Consider the following 27463-nt stretch of genomic DNA (forward strand, 5'->3'; position numbering starts at 1 on the left):
ATTTGCTAAGGTATGGCTCAACCAGGTGATGTTGTCCTGCACTTCCGAGGCTCCATCCATCTGGATTACTGCAGATGTCTCCCTTTGTGATCCCTAAGCACCCATATGGAGCACAGAAGGGGTAAGTGTACAAGTGCCTGCTGAAACACTGTTGTTAGGCCAATCTGAAACAAGTCTATGGTGCTCCATTCCTCTGAAAGAGCTTGGTCATGCACTTCAGAACTTTGCAAAGAAGCAACTTCAGTCAGGTATGATTTTGCAGGGAATGGCATAAATGTAACACAGTGATTTTAGGTAAAAGTCTGAGGCTATTCAAAACAAATATGTCCTAATGTATGTCATTTTAAAGGAACCACTACAGCAAAGTGGAGCTCAGTGTTTTCCCCTGCTTGACTCTTTTATGCCTGTGGCTTGTGTTTTTCTTCTACTATTCTTGTCCTTCTGCTTGTGGGGATCCTGGCTTTGCAGAGCAATTAAAATTTCCATGCTATGATGTGTCACTGATCTTAGTAACATCCTCCTGGCTTCACAGTAACGAGTGCACTTGGCAATTTACAGTGCTGACAACTCCCGTTTTCTTCCTCTGCTGTTCAGGTGGTCAGAGTCACACAAGTGCCAACAAATTTTATAAAGCACAGGAACAGTGATTCTGACTCAGCAGGGCTTTGTACCAAAGTGAGGGCAGGAGAGGTATTGTGCCGAGAGCCCAAAATTGGCTGGCATCTCTGAATAGGAAGTGAAACAGGAAGATCACCTTGTAAGCAGGCTTGGTGCCATCCAAACAGATGGGCTGAAGTATAGGCAGCCAAACAGTCATTTAGGAACACAAAAAGGATTTGTTGAAGGCACATTTCCAAGCATGAAATGTCAGAATGTTTGCCTGTGTCAAGCATCAAACCTGAAGGGAGGGATATGTGCAAGTAGTGTGGGATAAGTTAACACTGAAAACAAACATGTAAATCTGTCCTGGATTCTTTCCTGAATCCATTGAAAGCTTTTTTGTAGCTGTGAGACCTGAAAAGGAGGAGTGGGAGAAGAGTCCTGCAAAGCAGTATTATTTCCCTACCATATGGATTACCTTCCACAAACTGTGCTGACAAGGTAAAGAAATTATTTCTTTTGCCTCCCACAAATGTTAATGTGCAGGAGGCACGTAACATTCTCTGGCTGGTTAGTCTTTAGCAGCTGTATTTAATAGCTTCAGGATAAATTCTCTAACACTATCCAAAATCTAAATAATAGAATCATAGAATGGCCTGGGTAGGGACCGACCTTAAAATAATTTATTATGCATGGAGACATACCTTAGGAAAGACTTTAAAAACTTGGAGTTGTAGTGAGGTTACTGTGATAAGAACCCAGCTCTGTGACTTCTCCGCATAAAAGGTCAACAACAGTAACAGAGAGAGGAAGACATCCACCCAAACTTCCATAGCTCTGAAACTCAAGAACTTAGGATGATAATTGATGGAAATGTGCTTCTCTGCTTTTCCATCCACTACAAAAACCAGACAAATACTTGTCTGCTGATCAAAAGTGCAAAGTAGAGAAGGGGTCATAGAGACAAATGTAATGACTTGAAAGGAAATGAGTTTGCAGGTAAGATTCAAGGCAAAGCCCCTAGTTGCAAGCTAAGCTTTATCTGAGCTTGCACTGTTATGCTTTGTAACTGGTGCCTTGCAGTTCCAGTTTAGAAAGCGGGGAATGAATGAAAGCATTAATCTGACTGAAATCCACATAACAGGATTGTGTGTGAAACAAAAGTGAAACCAGAAAGTGCAGTTGGTGAAATACAGCTTGAGGAGGAGGGGTGAATGTGCTGGAAACAGCAGTTTTCTAGCCTCTTTACTGCAGCTGAACAAGCTTAAAGAGGCATCAGGCATTAGGGGGCTAGGAAAAATCAGGAGCTAGTTACTGTTATTTGATTTTTGCAGCAGAATGTTCTTACCAGAAGTAGAGCTATTTGAGCAGGCTGCCCGGGAAATGATTTGCATTTGGTAGAAATGCCCCTCAGTTCTTGCAGCTCACACTGCCCTTGTGGCACTTTAACACTAGTCATTTGTTGGAGGCTCTGCATTTGATGTTTTGATTTTCACCAGTTGCTCTGCAGAAAAGGATTGTGCAACAGTCGAGGACTACCAGTCTTTGGGAAGAGGAGGAAAACATGCATTCAGAACTCCAAACAAGGAAGCAGTAAGAGAAATTGCCTAAATTATGGATAATCTGCTGCATAAATCTGTCTTCTCCTGTTTTATAAAGCTTCCTATCCATGCAATTTGGAAACTTATATCGACAGTGAAAGCCAAGAGGATTCAAGAAAAGGTAAAAGCAAATTAAAAAAGAACTACAGTTGTAACCCTGGGGGTGATCTAGCCATATCTTAAAGGGGAGGATCACAAGTTTAGCTGCAGTGCTTTCTAAATGTCAGTATCTGTGAGTAATGCTTCTATTTAGGATTTTATGAGAGCACTGTGAATTTAAAAAAATTTGCTCTGAGAACAAATAATTTTTGATTCTGAGGAAATTACTGGAGACTTAAAGCATTGAGAGACCATGAAGGTTTAAGTAGTCATTACCTCTTGAAGATCACAGAAGCCCATCTTTCACTGCTGTCATGAGCTGTTTTCAGTGTAATTCCAGTTCATCTTGAACCACTCATCTCCATACTAGCTGTGTAAAAAAATGTTAAACTTCCTTATATTTAACATAGTCTTGAATCTGCTCGTTGTGGTAAGGGGAGTATATTTGACAAAATTACTTTCTAAATAGGTATATAAAATAAATAAAAAATTAAACCAGACTTTCCCTCTTTTAAGTCTTTTCTTAGCCATAAGCTTTATGCTGTGCTGTTCTCTGTTCTGTAAAGGCTTTATCTTTTCTAAGAGTTTTCTATTCTTCTAAAATCAGGTGTAGGCACTGGGCAGTATTTGGGCCCTTTGTCATGTAAATCTGTGTTAAAGAAAAGGTTGCAGTCTTGGCAGTAGGGCTTGCAACCTGAATTCTTAAATGTTTTGGTAGATCATGATTTCTTAACTGAAATGCAACATGAATATCCTTAGAAGAACTGAATTGTAATCTGAAGCTGTTGCTGTTCCACAAGCAAATGGAAGCTGTTTTGCATGGGCGGGGGGAGAAGGGGTGAGTCTGGAATGAGGCCGTCTCTGACGAGTTACTGTTCCTTTTCATCCAATATGTGCTGGATATTAAGCTGTGTGATGAGCATTCAGAAGAATAAGAGCTATAACAAGAACTGAAATGCTGCATTCCTTTGAAACAGTTAAACTTCTTTGTTCTCTGCGTGCTAAATTATGCTGAATAGCATACTTCTCCAAATCAGAGGTCATCAGGCAAAGAAAGACACATTCCTTTGCTATGATATATTTTGGAAATAAAAAGTGCCAGGGCTGTAACTGGCAGGGGGTGGGTGGGAGGGAAATCTGCTTTTCCTGTTTTGGTGCAGTAACATTCATTATTTTCTTTCTTGCTCCTAATGTTTTTACAATGGCTAACAGCTCAAGCACTGCATGCTTAAAGAAACATCGTGTTAATTCTCCTTGGGTTTGTCAGATGTTGGCAGGGCTGATCCTCACCACATAGTAACATTTGCTGCTTTGACTCTACAAACACAGAGTGCAGTTTTGCTCTGGAAGCTGCCCTGCATGGTGTTGAAAATAAGCTCTTTATTTCTGAGGATCACAGTCTTTTATTTAGCAGGGTAAGTCCTTGGGATGGTTTGCTTAACACTGACTGAATGTCTTTTAATAACTGTTACCAGTAGATAAATGCATTTTTCTTTGAGGGTTTTTGTTGTTTTCTCACTATTCACCCTTTCCTGATCTCAGTGGGCATTAAATTTAGGTTCCAGAGAGCTTAGCACATTCAAACTGTGCTATTGTCATGTTCTGTTCTGATAGATTTTGTCTGATGCACATAGTGGTGCTTGTCCAGTCACAGAGACAAAAAGCGCAAGCAAAGGATGCATGCAGGGCTAGTTGTCTAATAACTTTTGAATTGTTCAAGATTTATCCTGACAGCTGAACTTCAGAGGATGCACAGGCCAGTTGTAACTTAAACATTCATTGGTGGAATTGAATGAGAGAATTAGAGATTGAATTAGAGAGCAACCTGTAACTTGATGCAAAATTTAATCATTCCACTTGCATAAGGATGTGCATATCCTTAGTGCAATATACTTCTGTCACTGCTGCTTCTACTCCTGGAAGGAATCCATTTAATCAAAACAAGCATTGATGTGGTTATTAGCATGTTAGTCCCGAGACAAAAAGCTTTATCAATATAAAATGAACTGAATGTGGTGCTACTATTCATTCTCTTTACATTGCTTGATATTGTGCACTGAATGTAATGAAGCTTGTTGAAGAACTGCTGTTCACTGTGGTGTTCCAGAAAAGCTATGCATCCTAGGAGACTTGTTCTCTGATCAAACATTTTAAATGAAATACAACATTAAAATAAGTGTAATGGCTACAATCTGAGGTTAGTTTTGCATGCTCACTTTAATGAGTTGCAATTTCCTCTGGAAACTGACAACTAAAAAATCCTGTTTACCAGTTGCTTAGAAACTGATCATCAGTAAGAGCATTAGACATCAAATATCTCAGTAAAAACTAATGCTGGGAAATAAATGTGTATTGTTCAGAAACTGTAGATTCTGGAAATTACCAGGGATTTTCATGAAGTCCAAGACATAAACAGATTATAAAAAGGACGTGTGTGTAGATAAGAACATCCAGACTTATACTAAGAAGGATAAACTTGCTCGCTTCAATTCTTAAACCATACAATATGGTTTAAGAAGACTATTTCAATACTGGCAGTATATTCAATGTTTCTTTTCTTGGCTCAGCTTCTGGAATCATTCCTGACTGAACACACAAGGCCCAGGAGCATGGACTTCAGGGAGTATGAGTATGATCCAATAATGGAATTATTTCTGATCTTTGAGATTTTTCGCTTATTTTTAATTCAAACTTGAATGTTTTAAAGCAAAGAAATCTGAAAGCTTTTTAACAAGCCTTTAGAAATGGTATGCAAATGTGTTTTGTGGCTACATGGTAAGAGTTTGAGAGAGCAAGTGACATTTTAACAGCACAGGTGAGTTTAGGAAGTAATTCTGGCTAAATGAGGCTTTTATCTAGATCTCTATAGCTTTTTCTTAGGAGAATATGTATTTTTTCAAGAGCAATTCTTATCTAATTCTATACATTGAATTTTTCCATTAAAATTATTATGATCAAGTTCTTGGAAGGTATGAGGTTTTTAACATTAATTCAGTCTGAGTAAGGAAATGAAACATGCCACTTATTTTCTTGTCAAACATAAAAGGCCTATTATTTCAACATGTTTAAGCGGCCTCTCTGCTTAGATAAAAAACAATAGAAGGCATGTATGTGGCTTATTTAATGGTGTTTATGCTGGCAGGATTATCTCCTTTCCCTGAAAACATTTTTCAATTCATTTGGCAAAACAAAAAATTATTTTCTTTTGCCTTTGTTGCTAGTTAGAGTATATTTCATTAACATTTGAGGAAATTACTTTTCAAGAGTATTGTAAGGTTACCTCTTTCCAAAACATGGCCATAAAGCATGGACTTCCTGTTGAAAATTCCAGCTGGACTCAGATAAAATCTTTTCCTGGAAGAAACTACAGGATGCTTTTTTCATTCACAATCAGTTTCCAAAGAGTGTGTGACCAATGCCGAAGGAAATGGAAGAACCAACATTTTGTGCAGAAAAACCACCATCTTTCCTCCTGAATCCCAGCAGTAAATAGACATTTCTTACATCCTTTCCAGCCAATACTTCTTTAGAATTATTGCTCAGCTACACACCAACCACAAGATGAATGCTAAAGTAATTTCTCTAGCTATTAGTTCATGCATAAGAGTGATACTATCAATGAGGTTCCATACAGGAGAATTAACAGATGGGGCTTTGTCCTTTTAGGAACCTACCAAATGAGCTTTGGGAACTCAGAACTGAGGCAGCACGGAGTGATTTGTACATCGTGCTTGGCATTGAGAGTATGTTTCCTTAACAATTAACACAACTGCTCTGGCAGAGCCCTTCTTAGCCTTTTTTTTTCTGAAGGAACTGAGCTGTATCTGCCCCCTTCCCCCAGTAACTGCAGAACTCATGGATAGAGAGTCTCAAAGATGTGTAACACCCACACGCTTAATGAAAATGAGGCTGGTTGGTAAGAGGGGAGGCATCCTATTAAAAGTGCCTTTAAGAGCAGCATTACATCAAAGAGATCACACAGGGGAGAATAATCAGCAGTACTTTGTGTGCTGGAAAAGCTCCCATCAGTGTTTGCACCTCTCAAGTATTCAAAAGAATAATTCCCAAAGCCTGCCCTGGAGAGGGTGACTGAGAACATCCTTGACTCCTATCCCTACTAGTGGCTGATTGCTGCGGCTCAGTCAGTTTATACGTCAGTCGACCAGAGGACGCCAGACTGCTGGAGACCAGGAGGGACATTCCCCGAGTCATGAGAGAGCTATTGCCATTAGAACATATTTGTCTTTCTCAAGTTTACCAATCAAATTAATTTAAAAAGCAGTGACTGAATTGAGAGTAGAGTTGGATAATAGCATCTGTGCTGAGTGGCATTAAGCCGTCTTTCCTTCAAATCTCTGTTGTAACTGTGATGGGCAGGATTTGTAGGTCCTTCTAAAGTCTGAGTAGGAACAGAGTACAGATCCTCTTGTGAGGATGTTCTCCTAACAGAGCTTATCAGATGTTTCCTTGTTTAGTGCATTGTTATTTTGCCTCATCTTTAGTTTCCCCCAAAAATGACAACTCTGCTCAAGTCAAGGTCTTATCTCCAAGTAACTGAGGATTTAACATGATCTTTGAGGATGGGTCACAAAGGATGGGTCTTTAATCAAGGAGAAAAAAGCTCACGGGCTGCATGCAAATAGGATATAAGGTTTCAATCTGTATTTAACATCTGGAATAATTTATCCGTGGTCAGCCCATACTCTGAAATTGTGGCTAGAAATGCTTATAAAAGACTTTATATGGATGAAATAGAGCTTATAGTCCTTGTGCACAGTTTACAGGTGGAAGTTCTCTGTTACATATGCAGTCAGACTGAAATAAATAAATCCTTACAGCTTTAAAATCTACATTAGTTGAGTCAAATTGGCACTGTTTAACTTTGTCTGTAAAGATAGCTGTTGTATGCCAAGCAACATTGGTGTAACTGAGTCTGATGTATGTTTGACACACAATTCCTGAAATTACAGGACTACAGGCATTTTAAAGTACACATTTCATGAGGCAATCTAAGACTTTTGCAAGAATCAGCTCTTCCAAGTGAGAAAGACTTCAGACATGTAGTTAGCCTGGAGAAGAGATATGGAGGATGCAGCTAAAGGGTCTGAACAGGACATGACTTTATCCAGTGAAAGATCTGGCAGCTTTTGCTGAAGTAGCTGGCACTTGATCTCTGCTCTGAGATGAACAATACCTCAGATTCCACACAGGTTAACATCTAGCTGGAAGTGATGCTGTCTCTTAGTGTGGAGAGATGTCTCTCTGAGCAGGGATGACATCTGTGGTTGCTGGTGTTGTAACAGTGATAATGCTTTTATTATGGCTGTGATAGTTCAAGTGCTACTGCTGGCTTAAAAAAAAAAGGAAGAAAAAGAGAGGGGCACTCTGGCTTTGTTTGGCTTTTCTAAAGATTTCTGTATCTAAAGGTACATTTGGTGTAGGTGCCTCAGGTTCACAGTGTAAGTTCTCCATTAAATACATGGGTATTACAAATGACAGTACTACTCTACTAGGACAGCTAAGAAATCTGTATAGCTATTAATGAAAAGTTCATTGTAATGATTTTATCATGTCTAGTTAATTTTAATACCTGTTTATAACAGTGGTATTTTTACTTGTTTGTATATAAAAACTAATGTATATGTTAAATTTAAGATGACACTTTAAAAATGCTGCTTGCTTTGAATGACTAAGGCACTCTGATTTTTGTGGTTAAACAGAGGCTAATGAAACATTTTCCCTCATTTCTCTTATTTGTGTTCTGAAGCATAAAAAGCTCTGAGTGCTATGTATCCCTGGGATGTGGTATCTCCAGATTCTAAAATACTTGGATTCTCTGGGGCTGATGGATATTATGTTGTTTAATATTTTATACTTATTTCCATTGTGTCAAAATAATTACTGTGATCTAACAGTTCCCTGCAGTTCACAAATTCATTTGGAAAACTCTAAATTTTCTGATAGAGATGGGTAGCTCAGTATCTTCTTTGTCACATTAGCTTCTCCTAAGCTCACTTAAATCAATATTTGAGAGATTGCATCAGAACAAATCCCCATTTGGCTTTGTGCTAGACTTTCTCCTGTAGTCATATAGAAATCCCTGTCAGGACTGTATGAAATTTTACAAGGATGTGTAGATTCATCATTTTTTTACTCAAAGCAGATTTTCTCCTTGAATTATGATCAGTGGCATCAAAGCTTGAATGTTTTGCCTTTTCAGATAAACAACTTTTTTTGAATCACCATCTCATATTTCAGTCATAGGCTGGGTCTGCTCTGCTTTGTGTAAGACATGACCAGACAATTTTTAAGCATATGCAATGTCTACCTATACAGACACATTTTAAGGTGAGCAGGTTTTGGCGTTGCCATAAGAAACCAGCAACTAATACAAACCACTTAAAGAAACCACTAGGCTAAGCAGAGATCCCAATCACAAGGCACTGAGCTTCTGCCTTTTTCACAAAAGCAAGAAGGAGCTGTTTTCCAAGCAGAAATCACAGAACTTATCTGGCTGCTGATGTGCAAATGGACTGTGGCAGCTCTTGCCTAATGGTTTATTCAAATTCTTATTTTAATATGTTGTAAAAGTATTAATCTAAATGGTCAATGCTTATTTATTTTTGGAGTCTAAGTTTGAGATGATCTTCTGAAGAAATCTTACACCACTGGCATTTTAAATAGGATTGTAGTACCTTTCCTGAAATACTGTTTTTCATTTAGGCACTTTTTGTGACACAGATATCACATCAATCAGATATGACCAGGTTGGATGGGGCTCTCAGCAACCTGGTCTAGTGAGAGGTGTCCCTACCCATGGCAGGGAGGTTGGAACCAGATGATGTTCATGGTCCCTTCCAACCCAAACCATTCTGTGTTTCAACAATTCTTCACGTAGGCCAGTATCAAGACTGAATGGCTGCTGCTGACAGGTGTTGCCTGGGAAGGGAGGGGAGTGGGGCAGGCTGACTGCCACTTGTCAGATCTAGTGAAATGAAAAACCTTAACAGAATAGGCTGTGCAGTAGAAAGCTTATTCTCTCTTTAATCCTTAAGCTCAACTATTACAGCTTTATTTAAATAACTGGTAGAAAAGTGCATGTAAACACAAGTGTGTCAAGGATTGAAAAACAAGAGGAAAAAATTGAAAACTAAGTCTTATCCCACTCTTTCCTCTCTTTTTCATATAAGAATATGTCTGCCAGATAGAGATGGATTAGATTTAATTTTTGGAGCCTTCATGTTAGTATTTCTAATGTCATGAAAAGACAAGGAACCCAACAAAGCTTAGGGAGCATTTAAAGTTCTGACAGTTGAACAAAACAGATGCTTGGTTCCTGTTTTCTTAACTGAATTTCCTCAGCTGTGCCCTATCAAATTAGCTTCTTGCATCATCAGATGTACCAACCATGTGCTACAATTAAGAGTTACTGTGCTCATGAGCACTCAGTAACACATATATTTATTTACATTTCTCCCCAGGAAATTAGACAGAAATATAGCAGTGCTACTTTTAAACCATATTTTAAAAATAATCAGAGCAGAAACTGCTCAAGAGACATTAAAAAGGGCTAAGTGAAAATGTTTTTGAGTGTTAGAAATCCCAGGATTGTCAATCACAACCATTACAAAAATGAACTACCCTTTCAAATTCTGATTTCTTTTCAGAGAAATTTCATTTGGCCTTTCTATTCAAGTTTTGAAGTTCATGCCTTCCAGATTTTCTATTCAACTAAAAGGATTAGAAGCTTTTTTTCAGCACAGGCAAACTTCTTTGATATAATGGCACTGTTCCATGGACCAGCTTCTAATATCAAACAATACAATATTAAAGCCCAGGAACTACAAACGCGTAAACACAGCAGTGTTATAGGCATCAGGCTTTGGGTTGTCACCTTCCCCTGGCATTCATGCCATGTCAAGCCTCTTCATGGTATTTGCTTTGCATCCAGAGGAAGTTTGTTATAGGCAGCTATAGCCTATGCCCAGCCCTGAAGACAAAGCAGGGAACCCGAGTTAGTAAAAGCAGTCTCAATAATAGTGGTCATCTTTCATAGTAACACGTGGCATTTTCACTGAGGGCTAAAATAAAATAATATTTGCAACCATCCTATGTATAGGACTCAGAAGTGCTGGCATTGCTGCTGGAAACGTCAACCTGACCAAATTTCATGTAGCTGCTCCTTCAGTTACAGTGCTGCAAAAGGCTCTGTGTTTGGGCAGGGCTAATTTCACATGGAAGGACAGGATGTCATGCCACAGCTATTTTAAAAGGTTGCTTGGAATTTCTGTCACCAATGACTACACTACTTCAAAATCATTTAAATATATATATAGAGAGAGTTGTGTTTAAAGAGAAGTGCTTGTGAAGCCTGCATACCTGCAATAAATCTGATAAATCTGAAACTCACCAGAAAATATTTGCTAAGAAGTTCCCATTGGGATCAGAAGCCATTGTGTGCAGAATTGCAAAATGAAGTAGCTTATTTTCTTCTTCAGCATGGATGTACTTCTTTAGGTGGCCTAGGGCTTGGTGGAGGAAGTGGTGGTATTCCTTTTGCTACAAACTGCAAAAGGAAATGCTCTTTTAGAGGTTTTGACAAGTGTGAAAATGGACTTTATTTTCCTCACCAATTTTCAGTTTCTCTGCTACAGTTCTGCATTCTTTGTTCTTTGACCCTAGAAGCAGTATCTTGATTACGCTTTGTAGGATGTAACAGCTGAATTGATTAAAAGCTTAATTTATTCAAACCTAGATCTCTCTCTTTAGATATTGCAGTGAGGCTATGGTTTTGGATAAAACAGATTTATAAACAGGAAAAACTGCAACACCAAGGTTAGTTTATTCTACATCCTTTATAATCTGTCCCTGGAAGAGAAAAACAGCATCACTGTACATAAATGTTGAAGGTGTGAGGCTGTAAACAACCAAAGATCAAGTTTTCAAAAAGGGAAAACAATTTGGAGTGAAAATTGTGGGAGAGATGAAAGATGAATTCTTAAAAGCACCTGGCTTACTGAAATCTGTATCTAATGAAGAAAATACTCCAGGAGTCCTGTTTTGCAACTCCAAGACAAGCAAAATCAAGATTTTGGTTCTCAATGCATACACACGTAAGTAATTTCTGATTAGTCCATGTTGCAACTACAACATCAGAGGCTCCCAATTGTTTTGTTTTTTTACTGGATGGATGATTTTCCACAGGTGAATGACTGATGAATCAGAAACATTTACATCTTGGTATTGTTTTATTTCTGCATATTAAATAAATCATAGATCTATGGCTAGATAGATTTATTATTTGGTATAACATAATAATAAACTAATGATATGAAGATTTATGATTAGGTAAATCATAGATATAATAGAAATCATATAAATATAAAATGTACAATATATTGATGTGATGTGATAGATATGTTCTCATAACAGTATCTTAATACAACCTAAGATAATCTTCTGACCTTAAATTTATTATATGACATCTGAAAGAAGTAAGATAAAACCATGCCTCTCATTAGATATCAAAATATTCTGGTCAAGTTTTAAACAGTATATAGGAAATTCAGGGTTAAAATTTACTTTAAGCCTGAACTTCACATAGGAAACAAGATTTTTGCTGATTTATCACTACCAGTTTCTGTACTCTAATTATAGAGTTGCATCCTCAGAACTCCTCAACAGATCTGGATTAAGCTGAAGGCCCTCAAAGATGGAATGGGAACTGCCCAATTTTTTTCCTGAATGAGAAATGTTTTTTTTTTTCCTTCTGAATACGCAGTTGTTGTGCTGAATTGTACTGAATGTCCCCACTAGCCAGATGGTGGGGAGGAGGGACTACGATATGAGTTTCAACTCTTTTTAAATTAAATCCTCTTCTGGTGCTTCTTGGCTTGTTGCAGATGCACAGAATGCAACTGACATTAGCTGCTGAATTACTGGGAGCCAGAGGGGCACCTCAGGGCCCTTTTAACCTTCCCATTGTGACAGGCTGCTGGAATACACTCTCCCAATTTATATGATACAGCTGCGGGGTTTGTCCCTCCCAGATCCACTCCTGTCACTTTCAGCTGGTGCTGTATCCAACCTTTGGTGATACATGAACTGAATATGTGATCTATTATTTAGAGTCAGGCTACTAAACATGGTGATGTTGCTGGGTAATATTTTAGTACCTATTTTCAAGGCAGACAGGAGCCTTCTGTGAAATGTGTGTTTGTTTTTCAATTCCCTTGTGCTGAAGATTGATATTCATTAGCAGTGGTATGGAGACACTCCTGAGCACTTGCTCCCACCTCCACTTTGTCCTAGCACAAGCTTGTATAGTTGGATAGGGAATGAGGTCAGAATAACCTTCTTAAATTTGGGTATTTTTTCCAATTGTACTTTATTAAGTTTCTAAATTTTACATAACCTGTGTGGCAGTTTTTATTCTTTCCCCTGCAGTCTTATTGTTAACTTTGACTGAGAAAGCATCTGAATACAGATTTAGTCTTTCAGTTCACCAGTTGGGTCTGTCTTAAAGTTAGGGGTCTTTACAATAGAGCACATAGTTGCAATAGAAGCATGCTACATTAATTGCTTTTATCAGTAACCTTTGCCAGCTTTAAAAATGTGACTTCAGACCACTCTTTTTAAGACATAAGGGAGGAAAAAATCCTCTGTATATTTGACTCCATTTACATGAAAGTTGTAGTAATACTAAAAATAAAAAGGTATAGGGGCTCTCCTGTGAGACAAAAGTTTGTAACTAATTCCTCCCAATCTGAAAAGCTGCCACATGCTTTCACTTGATAACACTTTTTGGCTCTGAGTCTGAATAAAATTTCACAGCCCAACATATTATGCTTAAGTGTGTTATCAAACAAATCATCATATTCTTGCCAGAAGCCAGAGTCGTATAACTATGTAAACATCTGTTTATTAACGGCCAGCTCCTCACAGAGCATTGCCTTTGCCCTGTTTTGCTCCCACCCATAGTCTTGAAGAAGAATTTCCAAGAGAGTCTTGGCAAGCTTACTAGTCTGTAATATATGCAGCATTCCTGAAATTCTTGGCACATTAACCTTGAATCAATTCAAATGAAATTCAAACTTTGCTATTGCTGGGGTTTTTTTAGCTGTTTATAGTTTCATTGTTGAAATGTCTTTATCCTCCACCACAGACAGCTTGCTATAACGTAACTGAAATAATTTAGAAATAAATGGGGTGCCTTCTTTGCCATGTAATAAATTGCACTAATCCTTCAGAAAGACATAGGGAAGAGTTTTCCACCCTCTGCTGTATTCAGGCCACAACATGGTGGTAGCTGCAGCTGGCAATGCAGAGGAGTGGAGTCTTTGTCCTGTAGCAGACATCCTAACAAGGCATTTTGCCTGCCTCAGCCAAGACTTCCAATAGTAACTTGCTCCACAGCATATTCCAATTATAGAGCACATGTTTCTTGGCTGTCTTTTACAGGCAATGTGAAACTGGATCTTTACTTCACAAAATGTCTCTGGAAATGTGAAGCCTCCAGTAGATAGGATAGAGGCACTTGTGAGAGCTTCCACATTAGCAGTGAAACTTTTACTGGAGCAGTTAGTTTTGAAAACAGTCACTGAGGGGAAAACAGAAACAGCTGAAGATCTCTGTGAGTCCTAAGTAAAGGGAAGGGAAACCTCTTTGGAAAATGTGCAAATAATATTTTTAACTATTTCAAAGTAGTTCAGCTGAAGGAAGAAAATAGCAGGTGAATATTGAATATGCGCAGGAGATGGACGGTATTAAAGAAGAAAAGTATGGAAGATGAAATGCAGGTTTGAGATAAGTTGAGTGCTATGGTCAGAAAATGAATTAACTTTGTCTTTGCCTGAGGGATAACTTAAAACTGATTTTCTTGAATGCTCTGAATATACATTCACAACAGTTCAAACTGATTAAAGGTTTTAACTCTGTCACTGTTTTACACTGCCTTCCTCCACTAGTTCTGGGAGTTCAGCAGTAGAGCCTTTTTTGAGGCAGGCTTTCTTCTTGGCTACATCAGTCCTCCTGAGCTGGGTTATCAAGAGAGGAAATTGTCAGGGCCAATGCAGAACTTGGCACCAGCAGAAGGGCAATCACAGAAGCCTGATTTTATGTCAACTTAAAATGCTGTAGTGCTGCACCCCTTCTCTGAATGTGGAATATTGGTAGGGATGCTGCTTAGGATGGGATGACATGGTTAAATTTAAGTGCTTTAAAAATCAGTGAAATATAATTTAAGACTCCCATAAACCAAAGTTGCTTAATTAGCATAATTGCACAGTGTCAAGACAGGGCTGAGCTAAGGTAATTTGAAAATGTAGTTATGTTTCTTACATCCTAGCATGCTCAGAATTATAAAATTAAATGAGCACTTATTTCTTCTGGGAAAACTGTATAATTTTTATTCTTTTAAACTTGAACTGATTTTATATACACACACACAGACACACACACACACATCCACACATAACCTTTCAACTTTAGGTGGACTTGCCTTGGGTGTTCCTCTGGAGAATTCTATTTGGAGATAAGGTGATTTCTTCTATCTGCTATCAGTTGAAAAGCATGGATGGAAAGGATGTGGAGATGAAATCTGCAACACAGGCTTTACAAATAGACGTGCCATTTAAAGCATGTAAATGAGAAGCTCCAGTATCATCCCTCCCCTGTCCTGACTCCAGTCATACAAGAACTCTGGAGAGGACTGTAAAAGCACTGGTGAGTTTTTGACTTCCAGATAAAAGACAACAATAAATTCGATTAAATCAAAGGGAAGTCAGTCTTACCAGAAACCAGTTTCATTCTTCCATGAAAGCTAATTTATGATCAGTGTTTTGAGGGATATCTAAGTTATACCTAAAGCAAAGCAAGCAAGCAGTGGAGAAGCCTGTTTTGACAGAAGGATCATATACTAACCCTTTCTGACCCAAACTGAAGTCCTATAGAAAGCTTTGTCCATATTAAAATATTATCAATTATATGGCTCAGAAAAACATCTCTTGTTATAATGTATAAATAAATTCCTATGAGATTAACAAAATTTGTAATAGATTTCAGTAACATTACTCAACACTGGCAAACTTTAAACAAATGCATCCTGAGAGGGATACTATAAAAACATACTTTAAAAGAATCTGGAAGCTCACTTCAGAGCAACAAGTATTTCAAATGCTTTCATGGTCTGAAAAGTAACTTCAACAAGATCCTGTGTAATAAATCTCTAATCTGTGAACCATGCAGTTATAGGTATCCTTGTTATGTTTAAAATACATTTTGCTGCTTTTGGTAGTGCTGTAGCACATGGGAGCCATTGAGATGAAGCTGAATTGATCAAGATCCCAAAGACTAAACCAAACTTGAACTTCAGCTTGCATATAAACAAACTGCAGGTTAAGGCCTATCTGTTTTATATCATTAGAGTGAATTCTCCCTTTTTTGCTTCCAACTGATTGATGGTACTTCCTGGAGTATAATGTATTTACTACTTTTTAATTTTCCCAAGCTTTCCAGAGGCCTTTGATTCTTCTGAAGAAATAGAAAGGCAGCTAAAAACAGCGTTTTGTGTTCCTTCTAGATTCATACAAAGGTTATGTATGCTTTTTTACAGGTGCCTGTTATAAAATCCAACAAGTAATCAAAACCTAGACAACCAGTTCCGTTCATCAAATCGTTAGTTTTCAGCCCTAAAAGCCTAAGGGAGAAGAGAAAGTATTGAAAGTAGGACTACCTATTCATGCACCCCATACCTGTTCTACCCTTTTGGCCGTGCCAGAACAACCACTTCTGATTTAATTAGAGAAGTCTGTATTCACTGATGTGCTGGGTTATTCCAGACATTAATCAGTTCCCACATGAATCCAGGTGTGGGTCAGTTTGGGGTTGTGGGTCTGAAATAATCTAGTGGCTGCCTGCTGCTGACAGCCACTTACAGAAGGCAAAGTCTGACTTGGCCATGGATAGGAGGTAAATTATGAGAATTTCATGGGGAAAAGGACAGGGAGGGGATGGGGTGGTGGTAGTAGTTGGGTGGCAGGAAACTTTTTTTTTGTTGATGCAGAACACTAAGGTGGTGCTGTGTGGCATTGAGACCTGGTAACACAGCAAGAGAAGGAGAATGCCTGGGGCAGGGGGCTGCTTAAGTTGCCATTGAGTGCTCATGAAACTCTGCTCTCCTGAATGTAAAACTATTTCCAGAAGGTTTGTTTGCTTTTGTTAGGAAAATTAATCCACAAACACCAGAGGTTTATGTACAAAAAAGAGACAGAGGAGTCCTTTGACTTAATTGGAATAAAGGGAGAGGCCATGGGGCATTCCCCTGGGATCTCTCAAATTTTTGGAGGACACAGCCTCCCTTTTTATCCTAATTTCCCAGCCGCATTTCCCTTCTCTCTTTCCCCATTGGCTGAGGTACTTGAGACGTACAGACTTCCTGATACGCCTGATACCTAAGATTTCCCTCTAATGTATAACCCTCCCTTTTAATTTTTAATTCTTACGGAATTTAGGTTTTTTCCTTCCCCATTGTTTCTTTCATCTTTCAATGTCTAATTTCATTTATCAGCAAACCTAAAGTTTATTTGTAAAAGCAAGTATCTTTTTCCATTTATCAATCAGTGGAATCCTTCCCATTGTTTCTTTTATCTCCCAGTGCTAGTTTTATCTACCAGCAGACCCACAGCTTGTTTGTAAAGACAAATCTGCCATTCCTCTCACTTTTATGAGGTATTTTCATGACTGTGAACTAGAAAGAGAAAATGCTGACAACCTTTTCAGTCTTTCCCCCCCCAAACCTATCAGTACAGCATATCCTTTCAAGTACTTTTAAAAAAAAGAGATGCTAACTGTGACATTTAAGGACTGTTTGTGTACATTTTTCTGGTTTGTATATGTATTTTCACTGGAATTATTCTGTTTGGGCTAGACATGTTTGCTTACTGGAAATTCAGAGGAGCATTTCATTGCAAGATTTTTTTTTAAATTAAAAGAAAAAAACAAATATTATTGTAGTTTGTGAGTACAACGGGCTACGAAAGGTTACTGTAAGCAAAGCCTTTTGTTAATTTCAGACTTATCTCTAAAATCATATTTTAATAATGTGCTTTGGTTTGCCAAATAATGCCTTTGCCACACACTTTAATGAGGCTTCCTGAAGATATTAAGGCTGTCCTAATACTCTTGTGAATCAAGCTCACATTAAGGATGGGATTTTTGAAGAAACAACATTTACCAGCAGCTGTAAATAAAATACTTTGAGCACTTTTTATTAAACAGCCACTGTTTGCACGTGTGGAATATGGCAGAAACTGTAATATAATTTTCAAGGATGGATATAGTCCTTGTATAATGCTGAAGTGGCACTTCCCAGCTGCCTGGCAGCATCACAGGCTGTAATATTGGTAGATGTACATAATGTGAAAGAGATTAAGCCTCAAAGATGAAACTTTTTTAGTTGTTGCTATAGAGTAGGACTTGCTTTTAACTTCTTTTCTTGTGAGATACGTGAACATGGAATGTTTCTTAGTATGCAGACTCTGTCACAGATATTTAGGTCTCAATTATGAATAATCTCAGTAATGTTCAGGAGCTCCAACTCTTCTCCCCAAAACTTTTCACAGTGTAAAGAAATCCAAACATGTTGTGGATACAAACAGTATTAGGACCTACCGGTTGTTTTTTTCTCCATGAAATATTTACCTAAGTTTTTAATATTTAATGATAGCGTATGATATTGAAAGCAGGACCTACCTGTTTTAACAAAGTAACTAAATGTTTTTCTTGTTGGGTGCATCAGTTTTGTGTTGAAATTGTGGCATTATGACTGTGAGCATGTCATGAGTGTCTTGGTAGGGTTCTTAGTTTGCTTTCCATACAAGTTACCAGAAGTGCTGTCTCAGAGGACAGTCACTGCTACTTGTAGTGGGATACCTCATGGAGTAACCATGGAGATATTCAAGTAACGTGGCAACTACGTGAGGCAGGTCAGAAATTATGTACTAGGTAATCTGAAACTATTAACCTGCCTGTTGTCATCTTAATTTCCTGAATGCAAATATCTGGGACCTTTACTTTAGGGCAACATTTCTAACTCTTCACTTCTCAAAATCTATTGACAAATCTATATTACATTAGCACTCAAAGTTATCTTCAAAAGAAACAAGGATGCTCTTTAGCTTCGAGGGGCATGCTATTATGGGTTGTGAGATTCATTTGAAATGCTAACATTCGTTCTGTTAAATGCTGCTTATGAACTGACATAGACTGATTTTGGTTTCTTCTGCTGCTTAAGAAAAAGAAAAACAAAGCCATGGTGACAGGTTGTTAATCATGAGATGTCAATGCAAGTGCTTTTTTTCAGACCATGTTGTCACTGCTCCTTTAGAAACGGGATGTAAAGCCTGCAATTAGCACGTCTTCATTAGATTTTGACCTTGAAAGTTGAAAGGTATTTCGTTCTTACTGGTAGTGTACATCATACCTTAAATTAAAATGAATCATCTCAGTGAAAGTTACTTTTACTTAAAAAACTACCACAGCCAAAGAGCTCAGCATTGCAACTATAGTTTCAAATAATACTCCTTTGGTGTCAAGATGAACATGAATGAGTCGATAAAGCATTTTCCCCCTCATAATTCAACTCGTTATTAGGGTTGGTGGTTCCATACTTGGTAGGTAAAACCTACCTTTAAAACAGTTACCTGATGTGTTTTAAGATTTTTTATTGAGTTGATTTCTTTTTCTGCTAACATTTACATCATGTTCTGCTAACATATGATAATGCAGTGGTGCAAAACCAACCAGGGCTGCCAGCCTAGGGCTGTACTGTAACTCTAATAGGAGCTACCTAAAGCCTTAAGATGACACTGGGGAGATTCCCATTATTAGGAAAAAAAAAATTCATTTTTAGGGTGATGGGGCATTTGAATGCCAAGGGAGGTTGTGGAGCCACCATCTCTGGAAGTGTTCAAGAGGGGTCTGGATTTGGCACTGAGTGTTATGGCTTAGTGGTTTAGGGATCTTGGTGGCAGCGCTGGGCGCACAATTGGACTGAATAATCTTAAAGGCCTTTCTTTTCCAGCCTTGATGATTCTGATTCTACTCCATGTGCGTGACCCCGGTTTACATGGGAGGGCAGCAGAGCAGCGCTCTGAGGCGAGCGGCAATGACGGGGTTGTTTTCCCACGCCAGGAGGGCCGGGTTTGGCTGCCGGCGCTGGCGCCGGGCCCGGCGGGGCCGAGGGCACGGGCCGGGCCCCTCAGCACAGCCCGCTGCTCCTCGCTCCCCGCGCCGGCCGCTCAACGCCGCCTCCGGATCCGCCTTCTCGCGGCACCGTGCGGCTGCCGCCCGGGCAGGGGGCGAGGTGGGCACCGGGCGGGCGCCTCCACGGCTCCGCGCAGCAGGGGCTGGGCGTTCACACGCGTTCATTTTCAGCCGCGGCGCGGCTCGGCTCCCGCAGCCTGCGGAGCTGCCCGGCGCTGCGGGTGAAGCCGCTCCGCCGTGCGGGGGTACCGGGGGCCGGCCCCGCGCGGGCGCTGCCGGCGGGGGCGCGGGCGGCGGGCGTGTGTGGGCTCCGCCCGCCCTTCCGCCGCGGCGCCCCGCCCCGTCCGCCGCCTCTGCCCGCGGAAGTGAGCGGAGCGGGGATGCGGCCGCGCCGCCCCGGCACTCCGAGGTGAGAGGCGCGGCCGGGCGCCGGGGCCGGGGCGGCGACCGAGCCGGAGCTGCCGCTTGCGCCTCCGTGCGCTGCCCCGGCCGCCTCCCCCGCGCTGCCCCGCGGCCTGCGCTACGGTGCGGGCGGGGCCGGGCGGCCGAGGGGCTGCGGGCGGGGGTCGCTTCGGGCAGGCAGCGCTTCCCATCGCCGCTCCGCTGTCTCCCGCCTGGCGCCGAGGATGCGGGGTGCGGGCAGAGCGGGGAAGGGGGGTTACTTGGGGTGAGGGTTTATTTTTAGGAGCGAACGCCCCTCCCCGGGCGGGACGAGGCTGTTAGAGGCGCTGGTGGCGAGGGGGAAGCGGCGGCGCTGCTCCTCCGTGTTGCTGGAGCTGCTGGGCGGCTAATCCTAATCCTCATCCTCGGTGGTCTCTGACAGCTCTGCGGGCTCCCTGCGTGTGCCGCTCTGCGCTGGACAGACTATACGGCTTTTTATTTTGTTGGGTTTTTTTTAAAATAATTTTTTCCTCTTTTAGCGTTGGTTTCTCTTGCAGATGTTGCTGCAGGTGGGGGCAAAGGGAGCACTGTGATTGCCTGGGATCTTGGGGCATTTCTCTCTTCACCTTTCCGCTCCCGCTCCAGCGCTGCTGTTGCTAAAGACTTTTATAACTATCGACTCAAGTACAATTTCGATGGAAAATGAAGGTAAAGGTCTCATCAGAGTCACTGACTTCATTGGAGCTAAGAGGATTTTTGCATGCAATTTGGTGACATCTCCTACTGGTGCGTGTGTATGTTTTACCGTTCCAGGGGTTCGCAGGGTTGCTCTCGTGTGCTAATCTGGTGGTAGGGATTTTGATCTGCGTTTCGAGGTTTAAGATTTGTAGCATCATCGTTTTCCTTTATTTGTGCTGCTGCTTGTTGAACTAACTGTCAGACAGATTTTATTGTCTCTTCATATACAATGTATCTATTGTGCATTTTAGTGCTCCGTGTGTTTGGAATAGAAATATTTTATTTAGACAGAAGCTTTTTAGCATTAGTTGCTTGGTATTTAGATTATATGATTCTCTTAAATTTTTATTTCAGGGTGAGATTGAGAAGCATTAGTTGCGTTTTTCTTTGAATTACTTTGTGTATTTATATGTTCTTGAAAATGACTCAAATTTGCTCTCTTGGACAGTATTTAATTAGAAAGTGATGCTGAAGTTTTGAGTACTGAAAGAAGTTGCTCTATTATCCTTTCCCCTTCTTGTCTAGTTTGGAAATTACTTAACCTGGGGAATTATTTCAGTTTTCTCCTGTTGGCCTTCAGTTTATGCTCTGGGAACCTTGAAAGCCCCTTTGCATTGTGACAGTGAACTTTATTGATTTGGTTTTTTTTTTCATTTTGTTTGTTTCTCTTTCTATTTGACTCTGTGTGTTGAAAATATCTTAAAATTTATTTTCATTACTATATAAATAAGAAAAGAACCATTGATACCTGCCCCCCCCCCTTATGTCATCACTATTCTCTGAAAATGGGTGGAGATTTAGGTGGCTACTGGATTTGCTTTGCTACAGGTTGTTACATGACATGTTAGGTGTCCCTTTTTCTCGCACCCCTGTCTGAAAATAGGAGTGGTTTTTTTAATTGTTTGACTTGAATGAAGAGCTGAATTGAGATTGAGGGGTAGACCTAAGTTATTTTTTATTATTGGATATTTTTCTGTTTTGAACTATGGTTGTCGTGGATGGCTGGAAAGTTGTGGTAGTTGTGAAGTCCAACCCATGTTGAAAACTATGTATGTAGGTTGCTATCACCTGGCATTTCAGAACTTTCTTCTAACTTTAAAATCATGTTAGAATATTTTAAATTCTATTGATGATGGCCTCCAGCTGGATATTTGTAAAGACGAGTGTGGACTTTGTTAGGTAGCAGGAATTTTGAAGTGCACAGAGCACCTCCAGAAGATTGGTCTTTGTTTTTAGAGGCTGGATAGCTGACAGAAGTGGGGTCAGTGCCTTTGCACTGCAGTCACTGTTGCAAGTAAAAGGGTTTTGAATGGGCAACGCCCAGGAGCGGGGGAAGGCAAGCAGAGATAAAACCACTGAATAGAATTACACTTAAGGGAAAAAAAGTATCTGTGTGCCAAAGCCCAAATGGCAGAAAGGCTTTTAATACCTTACAGTTCTGCTACCACATAAATAGTGTATCATAGATGAAGTGTACAGTTGTGTGTGATAGTGTGGCTCTGTGTTCTATTCTTCCAAATGCACAAAGATGGCATTTTTTATGGAATAAATAAACCATGCATAAAAATTAGGAATAATATTAAAAATAGCATTGGCTATGAGAAAATACTTTAAAATATGATCAGATGCCTATTTCAAAGGCAGAAATAAAGGCTGTGGTTTATTGAGGATTTTCAAAATGAGGTAGGCTTATGGGGGTAGGAGAAAATGGTGTATGATAAAAAGACTGAAGTGGTTCTCTGAACACATGAATTACTTCTTCTCCACTATTTCTGCTCCCATATCCCTCCATCTCATAATTAATTGAGTCTCCAGATGGGCATGGATATTTACAACTGTGTACTGTCTGTTTTGGTGTTCCTGGTATTTCTGAGCCCTTCTTTTTCTATCAGTGTGACATTTTGAGGCAGCTAGGCACCAACCAATTGGAACTTCTCAGCACTCTTGACATTCCTTAATGTATTTTTTCCTGGCTACAGCTGAATAATCTTTGTGATCTTGTATAACAAAGATTGCATTTACAATATTTTTAAGCTTTTTTTTTTTCCTCAAGTATGTGTTTGGAAAGTCTCAGGTTTGGATATTGAGCAAGAAATGGCAGATCATAGGGGTTTCTTTCTCTCCTGTGTTTGAATGAATATTCAAGATGGGGAAGTGATGAGATGGTTAGGAAAAGTGATGTTTTTTGGTGTTAATTCAGTACTCATAAGCAGTATTATGTGTTTATGTCCAGACTAATTAATGTTTTGTCCCAAGACTTTGTGGTTCCTGTTTCTTCTGTTGGGTTGATTGAACTTCCGCAAAAGTTCATTTTCTCGTGGTAATGGGGAAGAAAGAATTTCCCATCATGGGAAGACTCTTGATCATAAACCTATGATTTAGAGGAATGTTTGTATTTCCATTTGGAAAGAGTGAATTTTGTGGCTTCTTTCCGTAAGAGGAGCTTCTTCTTAAACTGTAGGCAGTTAAGGAAGTCTTGCATAGACAAAACATAATTTTGTAAATTTTGGATCTCTCCGTTGGTACCTCTGGGCCATTTGAAGTAATTTTTTATAATGTAGTCTTAAATTGTTTTCTTCCTCTTATCAACATCTTTTAGATTGAGATTTAGGCTGTTTGTTGGAATCAGGATTACCTAGTAGAAGTCTGCCTTTTAGCAGTAAAATAAAGAACAGGTTTCACAGACTTCGAGCTTCTTTGAGGTCAGACCATGACCACAAATACCAATTGTTAAATAAGAGTCCTGGTTTGTTTTCAAGGCCTTTAGGTAGGATTTATTTTCATACCATTAAGACCTGAATGGAAGAGGTCAAAGTAACATTTTCCTGCAAAAAAGATTTTCCCAAAATCATATGGAAGGTCGGTACAAAAATTCAGACCAGACTTGCTGCATGTAATAAAACAGTGTGGTGATTCAGAAATCCTCCTCAATCCTCATTGTTTTGAGTCCTAGTTAATTTTAGGTAATCTTCAAAGATGATGGTTAACTTCAGCCTATGGTCCATAGTAATTTCAAGATAATTTTGATGATTGTATGAATTGGGAGATATAAGTGAAGACTGTTTTATTTCTTAGAAAAAGGTACTTTAGTTCTTCATAAAATCCTGACAGATCAATAGTTTTTGTTTGTCTTGTGTTTGAAGTGCAGTTGAATTTCCTAGGCAGTTTCATGGGTGGTGGTTTTTTGTTTTGGTTGGGTTTTTTAAATGACAAAAATGGGCTTAGTTGCTAAGCTATCAGACTGAAGATCAGTGAATAGATTTTGGGGGCAGTGAGTTTTAGGACCCTGGGCTGGCTCATCATGGATTAGGCGGCTGTGAGTACTAATGAAGGGGTGGAGCGTGTGTTCATGCAACGGACAGCAGAGGAGGGAGGGATGCCTGTAGCAGCAGTGGCTTGAAAACAAATTAAAGGGTTCCAGGGTGGCATCATCAGGTGTTCATTAAGTAATACCCAAAATAATCAGATTGAAATTTGCGATGGGAAATGTTGGAGGTTCTCAAATGGACTTGGTGTTATCACAGCAGTTCAGGTGCCTTTTGGAATGTAGATGATTTCTTAACAAATTAGTAGGTGAAACAAGAAATTTGATATTCATTGATTACAGTTTTTTACTATCTACAGCTTGTAGAAAGCTAGAAACTAAAACTTTACACTTTTGTTGGCACAAGTTACATCTTTTGAACTTGGAGGTTAAGGTGAGAGAGGAGAATTTTTCTTTCTTTTTTAAAAAAAATGGGAGTTTTCACTCAAGACCAATTCTATTCCTATAATTAAACAGTACTTTGATAACTTAAATAACTGCTAAGTCGATATAGCTTAAAATTAATATGCATTAGAAACATGTTTTTCCTTTTTAAATGAACAGTCAGAGTAATCTTTTAATCTGGTTGGTTGATGGAGCATTTGATAGTTTTGGGCTTTTCCCTTTTTTCCCCTATGCAGGTAACTTGGAAATGTATAATAACCCAGAAGTGACTTAACATGGTGTCAGTTTGGTGTCATGGTGAAGTTCAGATGTTGCAGAATGTACGTTTAGTTATTTTGCTCCCTTTGTAACTGCTTTACTTGGAGAGTCTATGGTATATATAATCTCATGGTGAGGCAGGAGGAGCAGTGCTGTAAGGAAAATGCACACAAAATTAAAGAAAAGAGAAACAAACATTTTTTCTTGTATTTTTTTTTTGTGAAGAGTAACAAACATGCAGTGATTTTTAGCATCTTGGAGTGCTTTTCTGTAGGACTGAATAAAAGGGTCTCCTGATAGTTGAAAAAAGATCCTGCTTCTAAGCTGTGTTCCTGAGCTAGTGTTGTGTTGACTCTCATGGTTGTTGAGTTTGTCTGGTTTGCAGGCTTGGCAGAAGGTTAACCCAGCTCTTCCTTCCCCTTGCCCTTGTTGGGCAGCTTTCTTGAGTTGGAAAATTGAATGGGTTCAGATAATGGGGAAAAAGGTGAGGGACAGAGGAGTGAGACCTGTTAGCTTGGCTCAGTTCCTGATGTAATCATGGCTTCCATTCAGTATCAATTCACCCACAGACCATGGTGGAATTTTGCAAGAGTGGCATAAGTTAATAAATAGATTTTTAGTTGTGAGATCTGCTTTTGATCTGGTGAAAGAGTTCAGATGATACCTAATTGACATTGGGTGATAGAATTGACATTTGCAGTGTGGTTTGTAGAAGCTAGAAGGAATGATAAAGTTACAACGCAGAGAAGAGAGGGAAAATAAAATGCAGTAATCAAGGTATAAATTAGGGACAAGCATCTGTTTCTAGTTATTTGTTTTGTAAACATTGTGCTCCAAACAATTAGAACAAAATGGGTAATGGGTTAACAGATGCCATCTACAGAATCTTTTACAGAGGCTTCTAAAATATTTTTAAATCAAAAATTTCCTGCAGCACTCTTTTCTACGTACATAATTCACCAAAAAAAAGGAGCATTGTAAATACAGTGTTGCTGCTTTCTTGATACTAATCATAAGAAAATTTATTACTATCAGTAGAGTAATTATGCAGTGAGTTATGTTTGCATTTAGATTGACACTGACAGTAGCTTGGTCCTGAGAACTGTTGTAAACAGTGAGTTCAGTATTTTTTTACTTAGAAATTTATTTTATTGCATTATGACGAGAGTGCATAGCTGCCAAAGATATAATCAACTATGGGGTCTTGAAGCTTCATTATTTTAAACAAATACTGAGAGAACATTTGTATTGCTGTTTTTGCTCAATACCAGTATATGGCAACTAAATTCTGCATGTCATGGATACATTAGCAGCACATCACAGGGTGATAAAGTTCTTCATTTTAGTGTTTGCCATTCAAGTGCAATCCTTGATTCAGAGAAGCTCAGCGCTTCAGAGTGTTATGAGATACAAGCAGGCTGTTGGAGAGCAGCCATATGATCTTATTTCTAAGCTTAAATGTTGTCTTCTAGAAAGTTAGTGACTCTCTGGCAAGATAAATGACTGGTACTTGGACCCAAAGTTTTTTGGCCTTTCACTTGTAAAGGGCTTCCAGCGAATCAGGATTTAACCTGAAGCAGGAGCTATTTAGAGTCAAACAAGGTATGGCCAGCAGTGCTCTCCTCCTTGGTCGGTGAGTTTCTGAACTGATAAGCTTTGCTTTCATCGAGGCGCTAGCATTGATTTGCTAATTTTAGTGTGGGCTTAGGATTGCTTATCTTTTTGTTCTTCTGATGAATAGGTAATGACAAATGTAAGAAATGTCCAAGCAGGCTTTTCCACTGTTCAAGGATTGTTTTTTTTTGAACAGGAAGATTGAAAACTGGGTATTTTGGCCAACCAGCTATAGATAAGTCTGATGTGTTTGTCAATGCTTTCCTGGTAAAGCTGATGCCATCTCCAGTGAGGTTTTAAACCCATTATATGGGTTTTAAACCCATTATAGTGCACCCTCCAGAGTATGCATAAATGCTCTAAATGGTCAATCTTTTGTAGAAATGAAATACAAAATGAGTTTGGCATTCTTAACTTTCCCCTGTATTCTACACTAAATAAGCTAAAGGAAGATAAAGCAATGTTGGAGGTTTAGGTGGATTTTTTTTTTTGCCATTACTCTGGCAGTCAACAGCACTGCAGTCAGAATAAGGTATTATTATTTTTGTGAAATGTTTTCTCTAGCTGGAAAGTGGACAGTTGTCACTCACAAAGTTTGCAAGATAGCCACACAGTGTATATTATGATTACAGCAAACTGCCCGTCTTTACTCTTTGCTGGTAGCCTCAGTTGAACTAGATGTCCTACTTTGTTTTTTAAATTAAAGAAGACATGGGGAAACATGCTGAAAGAGTAAAATGTATTCTAGTTGAGGAGACTTGTTTCTCAGAGAGTGTTCTTGGAAAGTATTTTTAGGACTTGAAAATAGTTCTTGAGACTATTGTAGAGTTAATAAATTGCATGATAAATGGATCGTCTTAGTCTTTATTACACTGCCTGAAGTACATGGGGCTGGGGAAAGGTCACTTAAATATTTTATGACTTTCAAGATAGGACAGACATTGAGATTTAAAATGGTCAGTGCCAGTATTTGATTTCTGTTTCTTATTTGATCAGAAATGCCAAAGTTGCGTATCAAAGAGTATGGTTCTGCATTATGGTTGTTTCTTGGCCACGGTGAAAGCCCTGAGCACTGCTGGAGTGGTACTGGAATATGAGGCAGGGATTTTTCAGGCTTACAGAGCAGCTTAGCAGGTTGTTTTCATAATTTGGGTGTTTATATTTCTTTGGTTAATGGGTGGTGTCTTGCCTTTTTTCTATA

General features: G+C 39.3%; 1 protein-coding gene across 10 annotated transcripts in view; it reads left to right on the top strand.

Annotated features, from left to right (window-relative positions):
• The first annotated feature begins 1855 nt into the window (after positions 1 to 1855).
• The window catches only part of ATP2C1 (ATPase secretory pathway Ca2+ transporting 1), a 62264-nt gene continuing 36656 nt past the window's right edge, over positions 1856 to 27463 (top strand). The window contains exons 1-2 of one of the 10 annotated variants that reach the window (XM_038161142.1): positions 19513 to 19662; positions 20501 to 20651. In XM_038161142.1, coding sequence (XP_038017070.1) covers positions 20646 to 20651 — 6 coding nt within the window. In that variant the 5' untranslated portion in view covers positions 19513 to 19662; positions 20501 to 20645. Of the gene's footprint in view, positions 2323 to 19512; positions 19663 to 19738; positions 20196 to 20222; positions 20730 to 27463 lie in introns of those variants that run through there. The other 9 variants (XM_038161133.1, XM_038161161.1, XM_038161098.1 and 6 more) reach the window with 9 other exon arrangements.

Source organism: Motacilla alba, chromosome 2 (genome assembly GCF_015832195.1).
Source record: "Motacilla alba alba isolate MOTALB_02 chromosome 2, Motacilla_alba_V1.0_pri, whole genome shotgun sequence".
NCBI lineage: Eukaryota > Metazoa > Chordata > Aves > Passeriformes > Motacillidae > Motacilla > Motacilla alba.